At 36.5% G+C, this 16,620-nt stretch overlaps 1 protein-coding gene across 52 annotated transcripts in view; it reads left to right on the forward strand.

Moving 5' to 3' along the window:
* The window catches only part of Rims2 (regulating synaptic membrane exocytosis 2), a 486,087-nt gene that overhangs the window by 365,666 nt on the left and 103,801 nt on the right, over positions 1 to 16,620 (forward strand). For 33 of the 52 annotated variants that reach the window (NM_053271.2, NM_001256382.1, NM_001256383.1 and 30 more), the window contains one exon: positions 2,992 to 3,092. The exons of the other annotated variants lie outside the window; for them this stretch is intronic. In NM_053271.2, the coding sequence (NP_444501.1) occupies positions 2,992 to 3,092 (101 nt within the window). The remainder of the gene's footprint in view (positions 1 to 2,991; positions 3,093 to 16,620) is intronic. 52 annotated transcript variants of the gene reach the window in all.

Here is a 16,620-nt window from a genome sequence, read left to right on the forward strand (position 1 = left end):
ATTTCTTTGATATTTACTTGATGTGTGTGTTGAACAGGAATGATGAGATGGACACTCCTTTCTTCTTCTTCAATTTTAGAAGAAATGCGTTCATATGTTGCTTGCAGTAGGTTTGTTACTAGAACATAACCACGGTCATTTATGTAAATATTGCCTTTAGTGGCTCTCTTTTTTTAATTTTTTTCTTTTTTCTTAGATATTTTCTTCATTTACATTTCAAATGCTATCTCCAAAGCCCCCTATACCCTCCCCCCACCCTGCTCCCCAACCCACCCACTCCCACTTCCTGGCCCTGGCGTTCCCCTGTACTGGAGAATATAATCTTCCCAAGACCAAGGGCCTCTCCTCCCAGTGATGGCCTACTAGGCCATCCTCTACTACATATGCAACCAGAGATACAGCTCTGGGGGGGGGGGGGGTACTGGTTAGTTCATATTGTTGTTCCTTCTATAGGGTTGCAGACCCCTTTAGCTCTTTGGGTACTTTCTCTAGCTCCTTCATTAGGGGCCCTGTGTTCCATCCAATAGATGACTGTGAGCATCCTTTAGTGGCTTTCATATCACTATTACAGACAAGTTAAAGTTTGCACACAAAGAATCTGCAGTTTAGGACTGAAAAAAGATACCTTATTCAGTAAACTGCTTGCTCTGAGGGCATGGGGCTCTTAGTTTCATCCCTGTCACCCAAATTAAACATCAAAATGAAAGCCATAAATGGTACTCTGTGCTTGATTCCTATCACTGGAGAGTCAAAGGCAGGCAGACAAATCTCTGAGTCTCATTGGCCTAGCAGCCTAGCCCAACAGGTGAGTTCAGGCCAATGAGAAATCCTGTCTCATAAATTCAAAGATTGGAGTGTCTGTAGAAAGATTCCAGAGGTCATTCTGTGATTTAGACATGCACATGCATACCCATGCACTCATGCGAACAAGCATTACACTACAAGACCAAGTATACAAATACATGTTCAGGTACACACACAAACACACACACACAAACACACGTGCTTGCATACACACAATGTATATTACTATTATGCCCTTTATAAGAAAAGTTGACTATTCCTCCCCATGTGTTATATTTCCAAATAATCAGAAGGAACTTAATGCAGCTGCCATGGAATTTTGACATACAAAACAGTCTAAATATTAGAAAATGCTTATGTTTCTGTATACATACTTTATATCTATGTCTATGTGTTCCTACATTTCCTTGTCAGTTGGTAATATTTCTATGTAGCATTCTGTTTTCTATTATGATAGCAACATGCAACATGTTAAATGAATTTTTCTGGGAAATATTTACTAGTATCTTTTCACTACACATAATTTTTTCATCCAGAGCTAATTCTTTTGTTCTTTTGCTGTTGGGAAATAATATGTTTTATGTCAGAGTATTTCTTGAGGTATGAACAATTTCACAGGTGTAGATAATGAACTAACAGGGTATTATAATTGTTATATTTCATATCACAGGTATTCATATGTCTTAATATATCATTCAGTTTTTCTGCAATATTAAATTTAACATGGGGTCAGTTATAATGTTATTAAAGTGACTATCTTAATAGATATTTAAGTTTGACGGCATAAAAACAGAAGTAATACCATCACTTGGGAGTCTGAGACAGAAGGTTAAAATCAACCTAGACCTGTCTCATAACACAATATCAACTTGATAACATATTTGGAGCTCATATCATTTAATTATTAATGCATACTATTTGCCAAGACTTTGGTAATCTTCCTGGGAAATTGTGTTCCCTTTTATCTTTAATCAGTATTTACTTTAAATTTGTTACTAACAAGATTTATCCCATATATAGTGAAATTTTTGCAGAGCATAGGTAATATTTTTTAAATGATTTTTAAAAACTGGCTCATGAGAGGATTCTGTAACTGCCAAATATGGTGTTATATTTTCAGTCCCATTATTATTATTTTAATCAGGTAAGTTTTAGATGTTTATTTCTATAGGTACCTTTTTGTTTAAATGTATTTACTTTGGCTTTAAAGTTATGATCTTGAGCAAAGAGTATGTATCTGTCTGTTTACATTCCTGTCTACATGCACAGTATTTATAAATTTGCACAACAGTGTGTTACTATACCCACCACTTGAGTCTATTAAGTCCATTGTCTTTCTTTGTGTTTTCCATTGTATATATTTATGAAAATTTGTTTTCAACATGTATATTTATGGAAAATGTGATCTTCCTATAATATCACTTTATGAAAATCGGGGGTTTTTAAAATATTTTTTAGGGTTGACCAACTAAGTTTTTAATTTCAATCAGGGATTTTAAAGACCTTTTTTAATATCTAAAATTGATTTGTTTTGAAATGGTAACAGGTACCGAGGACACTAATCTTGTATAATAGGCTTACCATTCATTTTTCTCATTTTTCATAATCTATTTTTAGTTCATTTCAGTAGTACTCTGTACACTTACGAGCATGGTGTCATCAAAAGTATATTCCATAAACTTATTTCTTAATTTTAGTTATAGAAATTTCAAATTCAAAAATTTATGATAACTAGACCTATAATCTATTCTAGGATGGCTTGCTTTAATTTTATGACAGTAGTTTAAAAATGCAGTTTTAAATTGCATTGAAACAGCTAGAAACAAGTTTTAAACTAATTATATTTACATTATGAGTTAAAAGCCAAAGTTCTTGTGCCAAATTTGTGTGCTATCAAATGTATTCTTCTGGACACAGATGGGCCAATGTTTTCTTCTAGTTATCTTCTCTTTTAATGCAAGTATATTTTTTCATATTCAAATTATATAAACATATATAGTAGTTATGCTTTTATTTACCAAAATGCATAGTTTAACTTAGAGCAAAGACAATACTATGTTAATTAATTTCAAATACTTTGAGTGAAAGTAGCTTATCAGCTTCACATTTCTTCTTTTATACATCCTAATTAGGATTCAGAAGTAAGAAATAAACATTAATTTTATGGGTTTTTTTTCTACTTAATAGGTGCTATGGATATAGAGGAGAGAAATCGCCAAATGAAACTTAACAAATACAAACAGGTAGCCGGATCAGACCCCAGACTGGAGCAAGATTACCATTCGAAGGCAAGACAATTTTCTTTTTAAAAGTTGTAAAATAGTCGATCATATGAAGCTACTAGATTTTTTTAAAACAAGTGAATATAGATGAGTCAGACACAAACATATAATGTAATGGCCCAGTGATATTAAATTCTACAGTGTATGATGTGCTTGTGTACCAACTCTTAGGGATATACTTCTCCTTATTAGAAACACATTATTATATGACATATAAAGTTAAAAGTCTAAAAACCGAAGCTTTTAGATTTGTTTTGTTTCCCTTCAAAAATGTTTAGGGAATTCTTCCATCGTCATCATCCTGTGTGTTTTCTAATACATCTTCTTCTACTTTATGTTTCCTACTTTAGTATTTTAATTAAATCTGCTTTTGTACTGAGTCATTGAAGCAAGCATATGTTTACTAGGTTTCATTAGTTCAAAAGGTATTTTAGCAAGCATACTTTCAAATTATTTTCTGGGTATAAGTTTAGATAAGTGATGTAGGCAGGTAGAAAATTATGAGTATTATTTTATTTTACTCTTCAGGGGCTTTATATATTTAAAGGCATATTATTTTATAACATGAGTGCCCTGTCTAATATTATTATTATATATCATATTCTCAATAATATAATAATTTTAGAAAAGAGTGTCATGGAAACAAAACCCAGGATAAAGTAAGGGAATGGTAGCTCCCAAGGCAAAGACAATGAGCAAGATGTGCAGCGTGACGCGTCTCCTTAGATGTCCAGTGTGATGCGTCTCCTTAGATGTCCAGTGTGATGCGTCTTCTTAGAAGCAGCAAGGGTAGGATGGGGCTTATCTGGCTGGTAGAACACTTCCTAGGGTGTGGGAAGTCTGGGAAACAAGCATTAGCAACATTTATAAACAGGCCGATAGGAATCAAGGAAGCAAGCAAAAACAGATAAGGAAGAGGCATGGTTGGGAAAATGAGTTGTATCACTCCTAATGAAAAATTTAAGTCCCAATGCCAGCACTCAGGAGAAAGAGGCAGGCCGATCTATGTGAAATCCTGGCCAGCCTAGACTACAAAGTGAGTTCTAGGACAGTCAGGGCTACACAGAGAGACTTTGGTTCAAAACTACAAACAATTAGTAGTCCTCAAGAAGGAGTAAAATTGGTTCTTATTTAAAATACCTGAGAAGTTTGTTTCAGGGTCTTGGAGCAAAAAGATGCTATAGTTAAGAATTTTGTTTCCCAAAACACAGTTTGAAGTCCACACCAATCTTTAGTAAATGAATCTTTAAGGCCCCCAGATTTTTATAACCTTTGACACTTTTAGGTTTGGAGAGAGCTGAAGTACTGATTGACAACTAGTCATACTGAACAAGATAGCTTCATAATTTTCTAAGTACAACCCCAGAGTACAGACATTTAAAGCATGTGGGCACATTTTACAAATACAGTTCTCTGCATTCTTCATATCCATGAAATTCCCATCAGGTTAGTCTGGTATAGACGAAAATTTTAAAGTCTCCCTCTAAAGTGAAGTGATTTTGAAATTTAGGGTTTTTTTTTAGTGAAAAGAGTTGGCTAGAAGCCAGACGTGAATTATTATTAAATTATTATTATGAATTATTATTATTATTATTAAAAACTGGAGTCTTTATTTTGAGAGTGAATTGTTTTACCCTTTGGTGTTTGGCTGATTTACCAGTGCATAGCAACAATCGTAACGATCCTTTTCTGCTGCTAGGATTTTCATACTCAGTTCACTCCAAAACATAATCCAGTCACTAGGGAGTCACTGCTCTTCTTTCCTAGTGTGGAAGTGACTTGCTGGGGCTGCCTCTCAGTCATTCCTAGGTAAACCTTTCTCTCTTAAATGTCAAAGAAAAGTTACAGAGTGATTTTTTTCAATGAAGATTATGTTATTTTTAACTTCCATATTAATAACTTTTTAAGTTGAAAGAAATTCTAAGAATCATGTCTTCTGTTTAACAAGAGGCACTATGCCTCTGCTCTTTATCCATTTTGGTTTTCTTTAATTGCCACTTAACAAAAACTATTACTGAGTTATATGTTTTAATATATTATATCCAATTCCTGACAAAATTATAAAGGAATTGCTATAAAGTGTTGAATGTTAGGCAATCAACTGTTATGAAATACAGAAAGTTAGATTTTTAACTGTTAATTTTGGTAGTCTGTGGCAAAATATAGAAAGTGGAGTTATCTACTGTTAGAAATAAAGATTGAATAATTTCTTGTTCTAAACTATAAGAAATTAGGTTACCTAATATTATAAAATGTAGAATGATTAGGAAATAGCACCTAAAATAGAACGTAGCTTATGTGCAGTTACAATATAGAGAAGCTAGGTGAGTACCGTTATAAAGCATAGAAAGGTAGGAAGATGAATGTTACTATCCAGTAAGTCACGGAAAATGTCACAGCCAATCTAGTGTTCCAGGTTTGAGACAACTGACATGAGACTCAAAATGTTAGCCATATAAAACACATGCTATACTTTGACCTGTAATCCTGGAGGGCCAATGATGTTATTACAAAGGTCTATGTTGAGTCATATTAAATATTAGACTACTATTCTCAGAAATTGGAAGAAGAAAGTATTTGTAACAAGAATATAAAAGAATATGTACATGTGATTTCTAGTTAATCACAGTTATTCTCAGGGTTTTCCTTCAGAGAATTCCCTCCGAGAAAATCCACGTTTCATGCTCTGGGATTCTCTCAGCGTGAATGTGATTCGTCCTCCTGTTCTTGGCAGGGATTATTGATTCACTTATTTTTCTTCTCCAAAATCAACTTTCTTCTCATTGACTCAGAAATATGTAATTTCTCTATGAAACTTAGCAGCACACATTATAGTTGACCTGTGATTTATAATGATAAGTAGTATAATCATTCATAATTAAATATCAAATAGCGTGAAGCATTATATATTTACTCATAAAACTTTTAGTTTTGAATTAGCTCTTTTTCATCGAGTATCATTTTTAAAATAAGATTTTTTTTTTACTATTTAAACATATAATAATATATAGCTCATTAGCATACAATTTATAATGGACCTCAAAGATTATTTCTCTGCAATAATGTTCTTTTTTTTTTTTTTTTTTTTTGGTTTTTCGAGACAGGGTTTCTCTGTATAGCCCTGGCTGTCCTGGAACTCACTTTGTAGACCAGGCTGGCCTCGAACTAATATTGTTCTTTTTAAGGAAATTTATGTCAAAAATAATCACCATGCTATCTCCTAGTACACTTCTAGTACAATTTTCTGATTTGTCTACACACAATTAAAAGGCATTATAACTCATAAATTGTTGAGGATATCTACAATTCTTTTAACCTATATACAATAGGCTCTTCTATTAATCTAATTCAATGTATTCATATAGAAGCAAAATAATGATGTAAAAGACAGGAAAGGGGTTTTTCTCCATTCATTGCATGTACCAACTCTCAGATACTGCTAACATATATCTAGTCACTTTTTACTTATTTCTAGTTTGATAAACACCCATTCACACATCTCATAAACAGAAGAGTAACAATCCAATTAGATCAACTTAACTAAAATATGGACACCACTGCAGATAAATACTCAGTTGTAAGTACAAATAAGACTAAAGCTAATAGAATCATAGACTATATAAGTATTTTGGACAGTTCCAGACAAATTGTCTTTGCAAGTAGATTATTACAATTAGCTATTATCTCTTATCACAGCTAATTGTCTTCTCAACAGAGAAAGAAAGCACAGTCAGTGCTCCCTTTGTGCTGAGTTTTCAGAACCTGGGCGAGGGGGACATCAGCCCGAGGAGCTGCGGAGTTGGTTAGGAGCGTCCACGTGTGGGTGTTTACCTATTACCCCACTGGGGCAGGATGTTCACATGCAGTGTGGAGCCATGCAGGCGACCCTTGCATGGTTTAGGACTGGCTTCAATTTAGTCCTTTATCCTCAGATTCTTCATCTGTGGCTAGAGTGGTGTTAGAAACTTCTTAGAGTAGTGTGAGGATAGCTACATGAAGTCTTTGGACTGAGCAAGTGCTCAGTAGATGACACAGATGGTACTAATTTCTGTTAACAGTATCGTAATCAAGTGTAGTTGTAGGCTCTGCAGGAGATGTAACTGAGCTAATGAAAAGATCTAGTGTAGGACAAACACCCTTCAGTGCTTCCTTCATTCTGTAATAAAGAGATTCAAGCAACCAAAATCTAAAATAAAACAATATAAAGGGTGAAAACTTATGAGCCTTGAAAGTGGCATGCAAATTATAAAAATAAAACAACTGTAAAATGATTGCTTATAAGAAAAATTACTAAAATAAGAACCTATACTATCAACATTGACATTACATACATGTAATGTCCCTATAATTAACAGGATATACTTTGTTTGTTTGTTTGTTTGTTTGTTTGTTTGTTTTTACATTCCAGATTTTTTTCCTCCACCCCTGTCCGCCCTCTGGCTGTTCCACATCCGATACCTCCTTCACACACCCTTGTGTCCATGAGGATGTCCCCACCCCACTTGAATTCTAAACTCCATGGGGCCTCCAGTCTCTTGAGGGTTAGGTACATCATCTCTGAATGAACACAGACCCGACAGTCCTCTGCTGTATATATGTGTTGGGGCCCTCATATCAGCTGGTGAATGCTGCCTGGTTGGTGGTCCAGTGTCTGAGAGATCTCAGGGGTCCAGGTTTATTGAGACTGCTGGTCCTCCTACAGGGTCACCTCCTCCTCAGCTTCTTCCAGCTTTTCCCTAATTCAACCACAGGTGTCCACAGCTTCTGTCCATTGGTTGGGTGCAAATGTCTGACTCTGACTCTTTCAGCTGCTTGTTGGGTCTTCCAGTGGGCAGTCATGATAGATCCCTTTTTGTGAGCACTTTATAGCCTCAGTAATAGTGTCAGGCCTTGGGACCTCCCCTTGAGCTGGATCCTACTTTGGACCTGTTGCTGGACCTTCTTTTCCTCAGACTCCTCTCCATTTCCATCCCTGAAGTTCTTTCTGACAGGAACAATTATGGCTCAGAGGTGTGACTGTGGGATGGCAACCTCATCCCTCACTTGATGTCCTGTCTTCCTGCTGGAGGTGGGCTCTATAAGTTCCCTCTCCCTACTATAGGGCATTTCATCTAAGGTCCTTCCCTTTGAGTCCTAAGAGTCTCTCACTTCCCAGGTCTCTGGTACATTCTGGAGGGTATTTCCAACCTCCTACCTCCCGAGATTGCCTGTTTCCATTGTTTCTGCTGGCCCTCGGGGCTTCAGTGCTTTTCCCTCACCCAATGCCAGATCAGGTTCCCCTCCCCACGTCCCCACCCCTGTCTACTTTCCCTCCCAGGTGCCTTCCTCCCTCCCCATTTGTGATTGATTTCTTCTCTCTTCCTTTGGGCCCTTCAGCTTGTTGAACATTTTGAGTTCTGAGGACTGTATCTTGGGTATTCTGTGTTTTCCTTTTTCTTTCTTTTCTTTTATTTTTTTTTTCTTTTTTCCTTTTTGGCTAATAACCACTTATTAGTGAGTACATACCATGCATGTCCTTTTGAATCTGAGTTATCTCACTAGGGATGATATTTCCTAGTTCTATCCATTTGCCTGCAAAACTCAGGATGTCCTCATTCTTAATAGCTAAGTAGTATTCCATTATGTAAATGAACCACATTTTCTGTGTCCATTCTTCTTTTGTGGGACATCTAGGTTGTTTCCAGCTTCTGGCTCTCACAAATAAGGCCGCTATGAACAATCGTGAGGACCATAAAAAGTCTGAAAATTGATAGATTAAATTTATATATAAGGCAAAATTTAAAATACAGATTAAATAGTCTCATATAAATTATTACAATGTATAAAATGCATGAATTTCAAATATGATTTAGAAATAGGATAATACATTTATGTATGAGTTTTAGAACAGTGACTTCAATAAAACGGTGGGGACAATTGTTTCTTTTTTATTGGATGTATTATTTATTTACATTTCAAAATTTATCCTCCTTCCTGGTTTCCCCTCTCTAAACCCCCTATCCCATCCCCCTCCTTCCTGCTTCTATGAGGGTGCTCCCCCATCCACCCTAGCATTTCCCTATGCTGGGACTCAAGCTTCCACAGGACCAAGGGCCTCCCCTCCCACTGATGCCGGATAATTTCTTTCTTCAGCAGAATGTTTGAGTTGCTAGCATTATACATCCCGCGGTCCAGAGAGCCTGAGCCAGGCTTTATTGCTGCTAAAGAGAGATCTTTGAAACATCAGTTCTCAAGATCCTGAGACAGTCCGTTATTTTTGGAAACCGGCATCATATAACCCTCAGGAGTACCTCTGCCTTTTAGGCCCTCAGGATCCCACTGTGATGTCCCATAGGAAGCAGTGAATTTCTTCGACTTTCAATAAACCGTCTATGGTTTCATAGCAGAAGTGGGATTCACATTTTTACAGTTTGTATTGGGCTTAGTTCAGCCTGAAACCCAGCAAAAGGCCACATCTGTTTCTTCATTGTAGCACACCTTTTCTGAAAACTTATATTTGCCTTTGTAAGTTTTGTTTTTCTGTTATTATATTCATTCCTATAAAACTCTGCATTGAACAGATTCTATAACAAAATCCCAACAAATTTCCAGAAACCAGTAGATCTGCTTTGGCACTATAGGGAGATAGAGAAGTTGAGTTGCCCCAGTGGGAAGGGTTCTTACTGCCAAGGAGGCATGTGTGCTCAGGCATGTGTGCTGAACCATGGATGCTGCCAAGCAGGCAGGATTGAAAAATGGCTTAAAGGATGATGATATATTGAGAATACAAAGGATTTAAATTTTATTTTGAAAATGTTTTTGTCTTATCTTTTTCTTTTCTTAGTTATTTTTAAAAAATAATCTCTATGAAGGGAGAGTCCCATTTATCCTCAATATCCATCAGACTAAAATTTTCAGTTACTGAGGAGTGTTAAGTGGAACTCAAGAATTAAAACTACATAGTCTCCCCTCTACCGCTCTGTACAGCCTTGAGTGAGCCACTCATTGTGTTCAGTTTCTTACTCTGCATAGAATAGTTTCATAATTAAGCCTGTATGCGCATAGAAATGGTTAAAATATAACTATGATGATCAGCTAACCACAATATGACACTTACAGTGGTCTTCATGGTCGTGGTGGTGATAATGATGATGATAAAGGAAAATTGTTATTCCATTAACCCCTCAGAGTACCGGTTTTATTTGTGGCCTTCAAAAGTCAGGAAAGATAAATAAAATTATCTTTAAGGCAATCATAAAAATAAGAAATTAGAAAGATAAAAAAGTTATGGTTTTTAAGAAAACTAAGAACATATTTGAATGTTCTTATATTTTCCCAGTCAAGTTATTATCTTTCTCTCATATTCTGAAGTGAGCTGTATATCCTTCAGTTTTATTTCAAATGTCTATGTGCTGAACCCACATAAACATAAAACCGAGCGAGTGAATCTCTGTCCTTGATGTTGACGGAAGCAACCATTGGCCATAACTTCACTTCATGGAAATACATTGAAGAGATCCATAGAACATAATCTTAATGAAATGTAAGATATTTTTATTTTAATATGTAATAATCTTTGATATTTTTCTGAAAAAATTAGCTTTACTTTCCCCCTTTTTTACATGTTGTATAAATTTATTAATTGAACACTATAGATTGAAGAGATATGTATTTCTTCAGGTTTGAGTTGCTAGATGCAAAATGAAGGCTTGCAGTATTGGTTTCTTCTGAGGCCCCTCCTTTAAATACAGTGTTGCCTTTCTGTGAGTTCTCTTTCTTTGTACCCTGTCCTGTTTGCTTGTTTATATATCAGTCTCCCTGGAGTAGGGCTCAGGTAAAGGACCTTATTATATCTTAGTCACCTCCTTGAAGTCCCTGGCTCTTAATGCAATCATATTCTGAGACACTGACTTAAACATGAAGATTTGGAAGCAATTCAGTTCAGAACACAGCAGATCTCTACAAATTTGCTAATGATCATTAAAATTAACATTTGAGGGGCTGGAGAAATGGCTCAGAGCCAGGAGCATGTGTTTGAAGACCTGAGTTTGTTTCCCAGCATCCATTAGTGATTTACAACAGCTCCAGTTCTAGGAAGTCCAAGGACCCTTTAAGGCACCTACATATACCAGGAAGGTAATGTGTGCAGGTACACATACACACACACACACACACACACACACACACACACACACTACATGTAAAACAGATTAACACTTGCATACATTATGAAAGGTGCGTTTTATTACAATGTGGGCGATGATCTGAAAGCCAGTAACTGACGCTGTATTGTTTTGAACACTTTAGTTGATTTTGTTACTTTTTTCTTTCTCTTTCTTCCTGTTTTTTTTTAGCTGTCCTCTCAAATACTTAACAGATATTCTGAATTTCTTCCTAAAAGTTCACTTTAGTTTTTCTTAGCTCTAAAATCACATTCATGTATGATTCTCTCAGTCTGAGTTTGATGCTGACATAAAAGCAAAGACTTGTTTTATCTTGTTATTTGTTGATTTCTACCTCCATCCACATAGTCACAATTAGAGGGAGGATGTTTTAAAAGAATACTTTGTTATGAATAAGTTCTTTGAAATTACTGAAATGGCAGCTTACATTTTTGTAGCACAATATAAAATGCCATCCAAATTGTGATTTCTTATTTTTTAGTAAATATACTGTTTCTAAAAGCTAACAAAAGAAAGGATTTTAAATAAAATTATATCTAGCTACCTATAGCTAAAAGGGTCAACCTGTGGGCAATAGATTCAGTTATTAAAAGCACAGTTCGTTCCTGTGTTGCCTAAGAACACAGGCAGAAATGGTTTTATTTTACCTCCAGAAAAAAATAAGAGTAACAGTGTATGCTTCCACATTTATTTTTTCCAATCCATCAGAATTGATGTTTGCTAACAACTGATGTGGACCATGGAAAAGAAAGGAGTCTTGCCGTATGCATCAGTGATTACATGAAAAGTAAAGAAGAAATGCAGTGAAATGGGACAGTATTACTCCATGTAGGATAGTAAGATCAAGTGTTGATGCACACATACTGCAGACATGAAATATCCGTGCACCTGTGTGTAGATAGTTTTAATCCAAGTTTGGTGCTTCTACCCACCTTTGACCCTTTAGTTCACAGATAAAAGACCTATACAATCTTTATATTTACAATAACCCTTAATCAACACTAACGCTGGGCAGACACCTATCTTCTATGCTATTTCCTATCAATAACCCAGAGTTATTACTTACTATGTTTCACCTGGGCTGCTCTTTACTCCAATTGGCCAGTTCTTGGAGCCAAGTTTCTTAACTCCTAGCCCATGGTGACTTTATCTTCCTCCCGCTTTCCTGGTTCTTCTCCTTAGACCTCAAGACCAGGAATCCTAAACTCTACCTATGCCTCTTTTGTGAGCTATTGGCAGTTGGCATCTGTATTTACCAATCAGAAATAACTTTGCAGCAAGGTCACATACCATCACTTGGGTGTATGTGAGGACTCTCTTGTCTCTGGGGCAACTAGGTCTTGGGGGCTGGCATTTAGCATTACAATACACAGCAACAGACCAAATCTCAACACACAAGAATGGTTTTCTTAACGTTTTCATGGATGGACGAGGTGCTTATGAAACCTACTCCTTTCTGAGTCATGTTTAGTAGTTAAAGGCTGGAAGAGGAGGGATGTCATCCTCTTCAGTGACATGGGCAATGGTAAGATGCCCTTGCTCTATTGAATAACCTCTCACCCACTATTAGACAAGAAACTCTCAATAGACTCACTGGGTCACACACAAAAGAGGCATGAAGGTGGGGGTGGAGACTGCTGGGTAAGAACGAACGTGGCAGGATGAACAATGGGCATAGGAGAGGCAGTGACTAACACCTGTTGTAGAGATACATGAAACTGCCAAGCAATTACAAAGTAAGGAATAGACACAGGAAGTTTGTCAAAGATCACGCATGCGAACATATGTGCCCTTTGAGCCAGACATGCACCGAGCACCTCTGGTTACTGTGTTTAGCCCTACAGACCGTTTAGCTCCTATTTCTTATCTTTCCTATGAAAAATATGTACTTTTGAGGATGGAAATTTTTATTTTTATGGATGAATATGAATGTGGATATTGAAGGCAAGTTAAACTATTTTTTTTCTTGGATTCTTCTCTCATAGATTACATCCTGACTATAGTTGACCCTCCCTCCACTTTCCCAGTCCTCCCCTCCCACCTCTCCTCTATCCCAGATACATTGCACTTCCATTTTCCTTCAGAAAAGGAGCAGCCTCTGAGTGCTATCAACCAAACATGGCATAAGGACTTACAGTAAGACTAGGCACAAACCATCATACCAAGGCTGGGTGAGGTAATCCAGGAGGAAGAATGGGGCCCCAAGAGCAGACAAAGAGTCAAAGACAGCCCTCACTCCCTCTGTTAGGAGTAACACAAGAACACACCACTGCTCACACTCATGTAGGGTCGTTGATTGTCACGTCAGTCTATGTGAGCCCCTATGAACCCCTATGATTCTGTGGGCTGTGTTCTCCTATCTTTGGCCCACTTGTTCCTGTAATCTCCCCTTCTGAGGGCTTCCCTTGGCTCTGCCTAGTGTTTGATTGTGGGTTTCTGCATCTGCTCCTGTGAGATGCTGGATGAGGCCTTTTATCAAGCTAAAATACTCTAAAAGCATACTTTTAAAAAGTTTTTTAAAGTAATGACTTTTTTTTAGCATTTTGTATCAATATAAAGATAAGATGAGATCTCCAGGAGGGAATAGATATGTCATATAGGATTTAAAAAGAAAAGAATATGGTTATTGATTTTTCATTCAGAATTAGTGGTAGGAGGAATGCTGGAAGGTAATTTAGGGTTCTGATGTTGATTCTAGCATTTACATAAGAAAATGAGATAAATTAACATTCTTTACATCTATGACTTTTTATCTGAAAGTTGAGTGTATCTTATAATCTATGAAATGCTACACCTACATTTACTACTTTGGAGGCAGCCATACAAAGACCATGAGTTAACACTTGATTTTTAGGAAGTCTCATCAGCAATTAAACACATCATTTAATCTCACAGCCTAGTTTCCAAAATTAATTTTGAAATATGCTAGATTGCATTCTGCAGTAACTGACACAAGTAAATAGCCATTAAGTACTCACCACTAAAAAGAGGCCAAGAACCTATTCATTATTCCCAAGGGGATAAATATTGAGGTGATATTGGTGTCTCACTAATGAGTAACCAATATTACTTAATAATTAAAGTGGAGAATCTACACTCTACCTTTTTGAAATCTAATTGAATTTTGTGCCTATTAGCTAGCACAAAGACTGTGAGAATCAGAAAGGGCTGTTTTGAAGAAAAAGAGAATAAACCTGCCTTTGGCCATATTGAGTATACCAGAAAAACCACAAGTGGGAGATAGCCTATTAGTGTGCACAAATATGATTCAGAAGTAGGCAAGTGGTCAGGACACAAGATAAAGATCTGTTAGTCATTATGTGGCCATTAACCCATAAATAATGAATTAGAACATCCCTCGAATAATATGTATAATGAAAAGAAGAGGACTTAGATGGAAAATTTGGACAAATGTATCAAATAAATATAAGGAAAGTGAACTGAGGAAAAAACAATATTTAAAAAAAAAACAATATTGAGGAGGGACAGTCTAAGGACATAGAGGAGAAACCACAAATGATGCTGAGAAACCATCCCAAAAGTGTTGCAGGAAGAGAAGGAAAGGAAGAAAAGTAAGAAGTCTTTGACATGCAAACAGGTCACATTGTTTGTAGAACAGTTTTTATAAGTGTGGATAGACTGGGTTAGTAAATTTCTTTATTTAATTAAAAAACATTAGCTCTATAGCATGCTCAGTACTCTAAGCCTGGGACTTCTTTTTAGAAACAGGCATAGGTCTTACTTCTAGAAATTTGGGGGAATTAATGGAAATAAGTGAAAGATACTTTGCAACCATGCATGAGCTGACTGTGAACAGAATAGAGAGTTCCCACAAAGCCAGGCCTTTAGGAAAGCCAGAATTACCTAGTAGTAATAGTTCATCCTTTACAACTTTTGCAGGAAAAATAATTTACTCAATTATTTTTCTTCAGACCAAGTAATTATAGCCAGGTTCTTGAGTCGGTACTGGTCTACATGATACCTTTTTGACTGTGGTGTTTACCTCATGCTTCTGTTGCTGGTTATGCTCCAAAGATTTCCTTGGAGCACTATAGCATAGATTTGTTTTCTCTTGTCTCCTACGACTCTTGGTAAGTCCTGCCAACAGCCCATATTTCTAATCTTTATCCCCAACTCTGCATACAATGTCCACATGATGAATTAAATTAACCACAATTTTTATTGTTTTGTTTGTTTTTGTTTCATTTTGATTTGTTTTGAGGTAGTAGGGATTGAACTCTTGAGTTTCATGCATGCTTAAACAAGTTTACTACCACTAAGGTATACCCAAGCCCATGGTGGAAACCTTCATACCACAATTAACAACAAAGTCTTTTTTTTTTTTTTTTTTTAAGATTTATTTATTTATTATATGTAAGTACATTGTAGCTGTCTTCAGACACTCCAGAAGAGGGCATCAGATCTTGTTACAGATGGTTGTGAGCCACCATGTGGTTGCTGGGATTTGAACTCCGGACCTTCGGAAGAGCAGTCGGGTGCTCTTACCCACTGAGCCATCTCACCAGCCCCAACAAAGTCTTTAAATTATAATTTTTCCCTCCAGAAAGCTATCTATGAAAATAGATAGTTTTAAACATGAGGAAAACAGGGAAGGAAAAATGATAACACACCGAGCAGAGAGAGACATGAACTCAAATGAGGAAACTGTTGCAAAGACTTTGGTTAAGTAGTTTAGTATTACTGAGAGTAATGCTTAGAGGGTGACTGCATTTACCTTATGGAGCCCCAGACCCTCTGGACCTTAACTCATTTTGTCCAACACAACCTTCTTCTGGCTCCAGCTATGGCAGAGGCCCCTTCATAATGGTTGGAATGTGTCAGCAAAACAATTTGCATGACTATATAAACACTGCCGTTTATGAGGTGTACAGCTAATAAACATAACTTGTTTTATTACTACACCGACTGAAGACCATCAAAATAGACAGTTTAGTCTGTCAGCCTCCAAGAAAAGATTTCGACCCTTGGCTCCCTTCCAGACTGACACAGATATTCTGTGGGCTCTACTGTACTCCAGAGTTCTATCCTTGGAACTTGTAGGCCTTGGTAATCTTTCATGAGTGGGATATTGTTTATAAGGCAAAATCTTACATTTAAGGCCAATGTCTATGGCTTTTCTCTGCCTTTCTCACATATAGAACACACTACCCTTATCAGGAGTCACATCTAACAAAATTGCCCTGACAATTAGGGCTGGTTTTGTATGTCCAGTGAAATGTTGAAGTTAATCACTATGAGAGATTAACTATATCTATCAAATTTTTAAAAGACAGGAGATTCTCTTTAAAAATTATATAATATAAAAGCACAGTGGCAAAAATTATAGTATGCCCCTACTCGCATGATTCCTT

Source organism: Mus musculus, chromosome 15, assembly GCF_000001635.26.
Source record: "Mus musculus strain C57BL/6J chromosome 15, GRCm38.p6 C57BL/6J".
Lineage (NCBI taxonomy): Eukaryota > Metazoa > Chordata > Mammalia > Rodentia > Muridae > Mus > Mus musculus.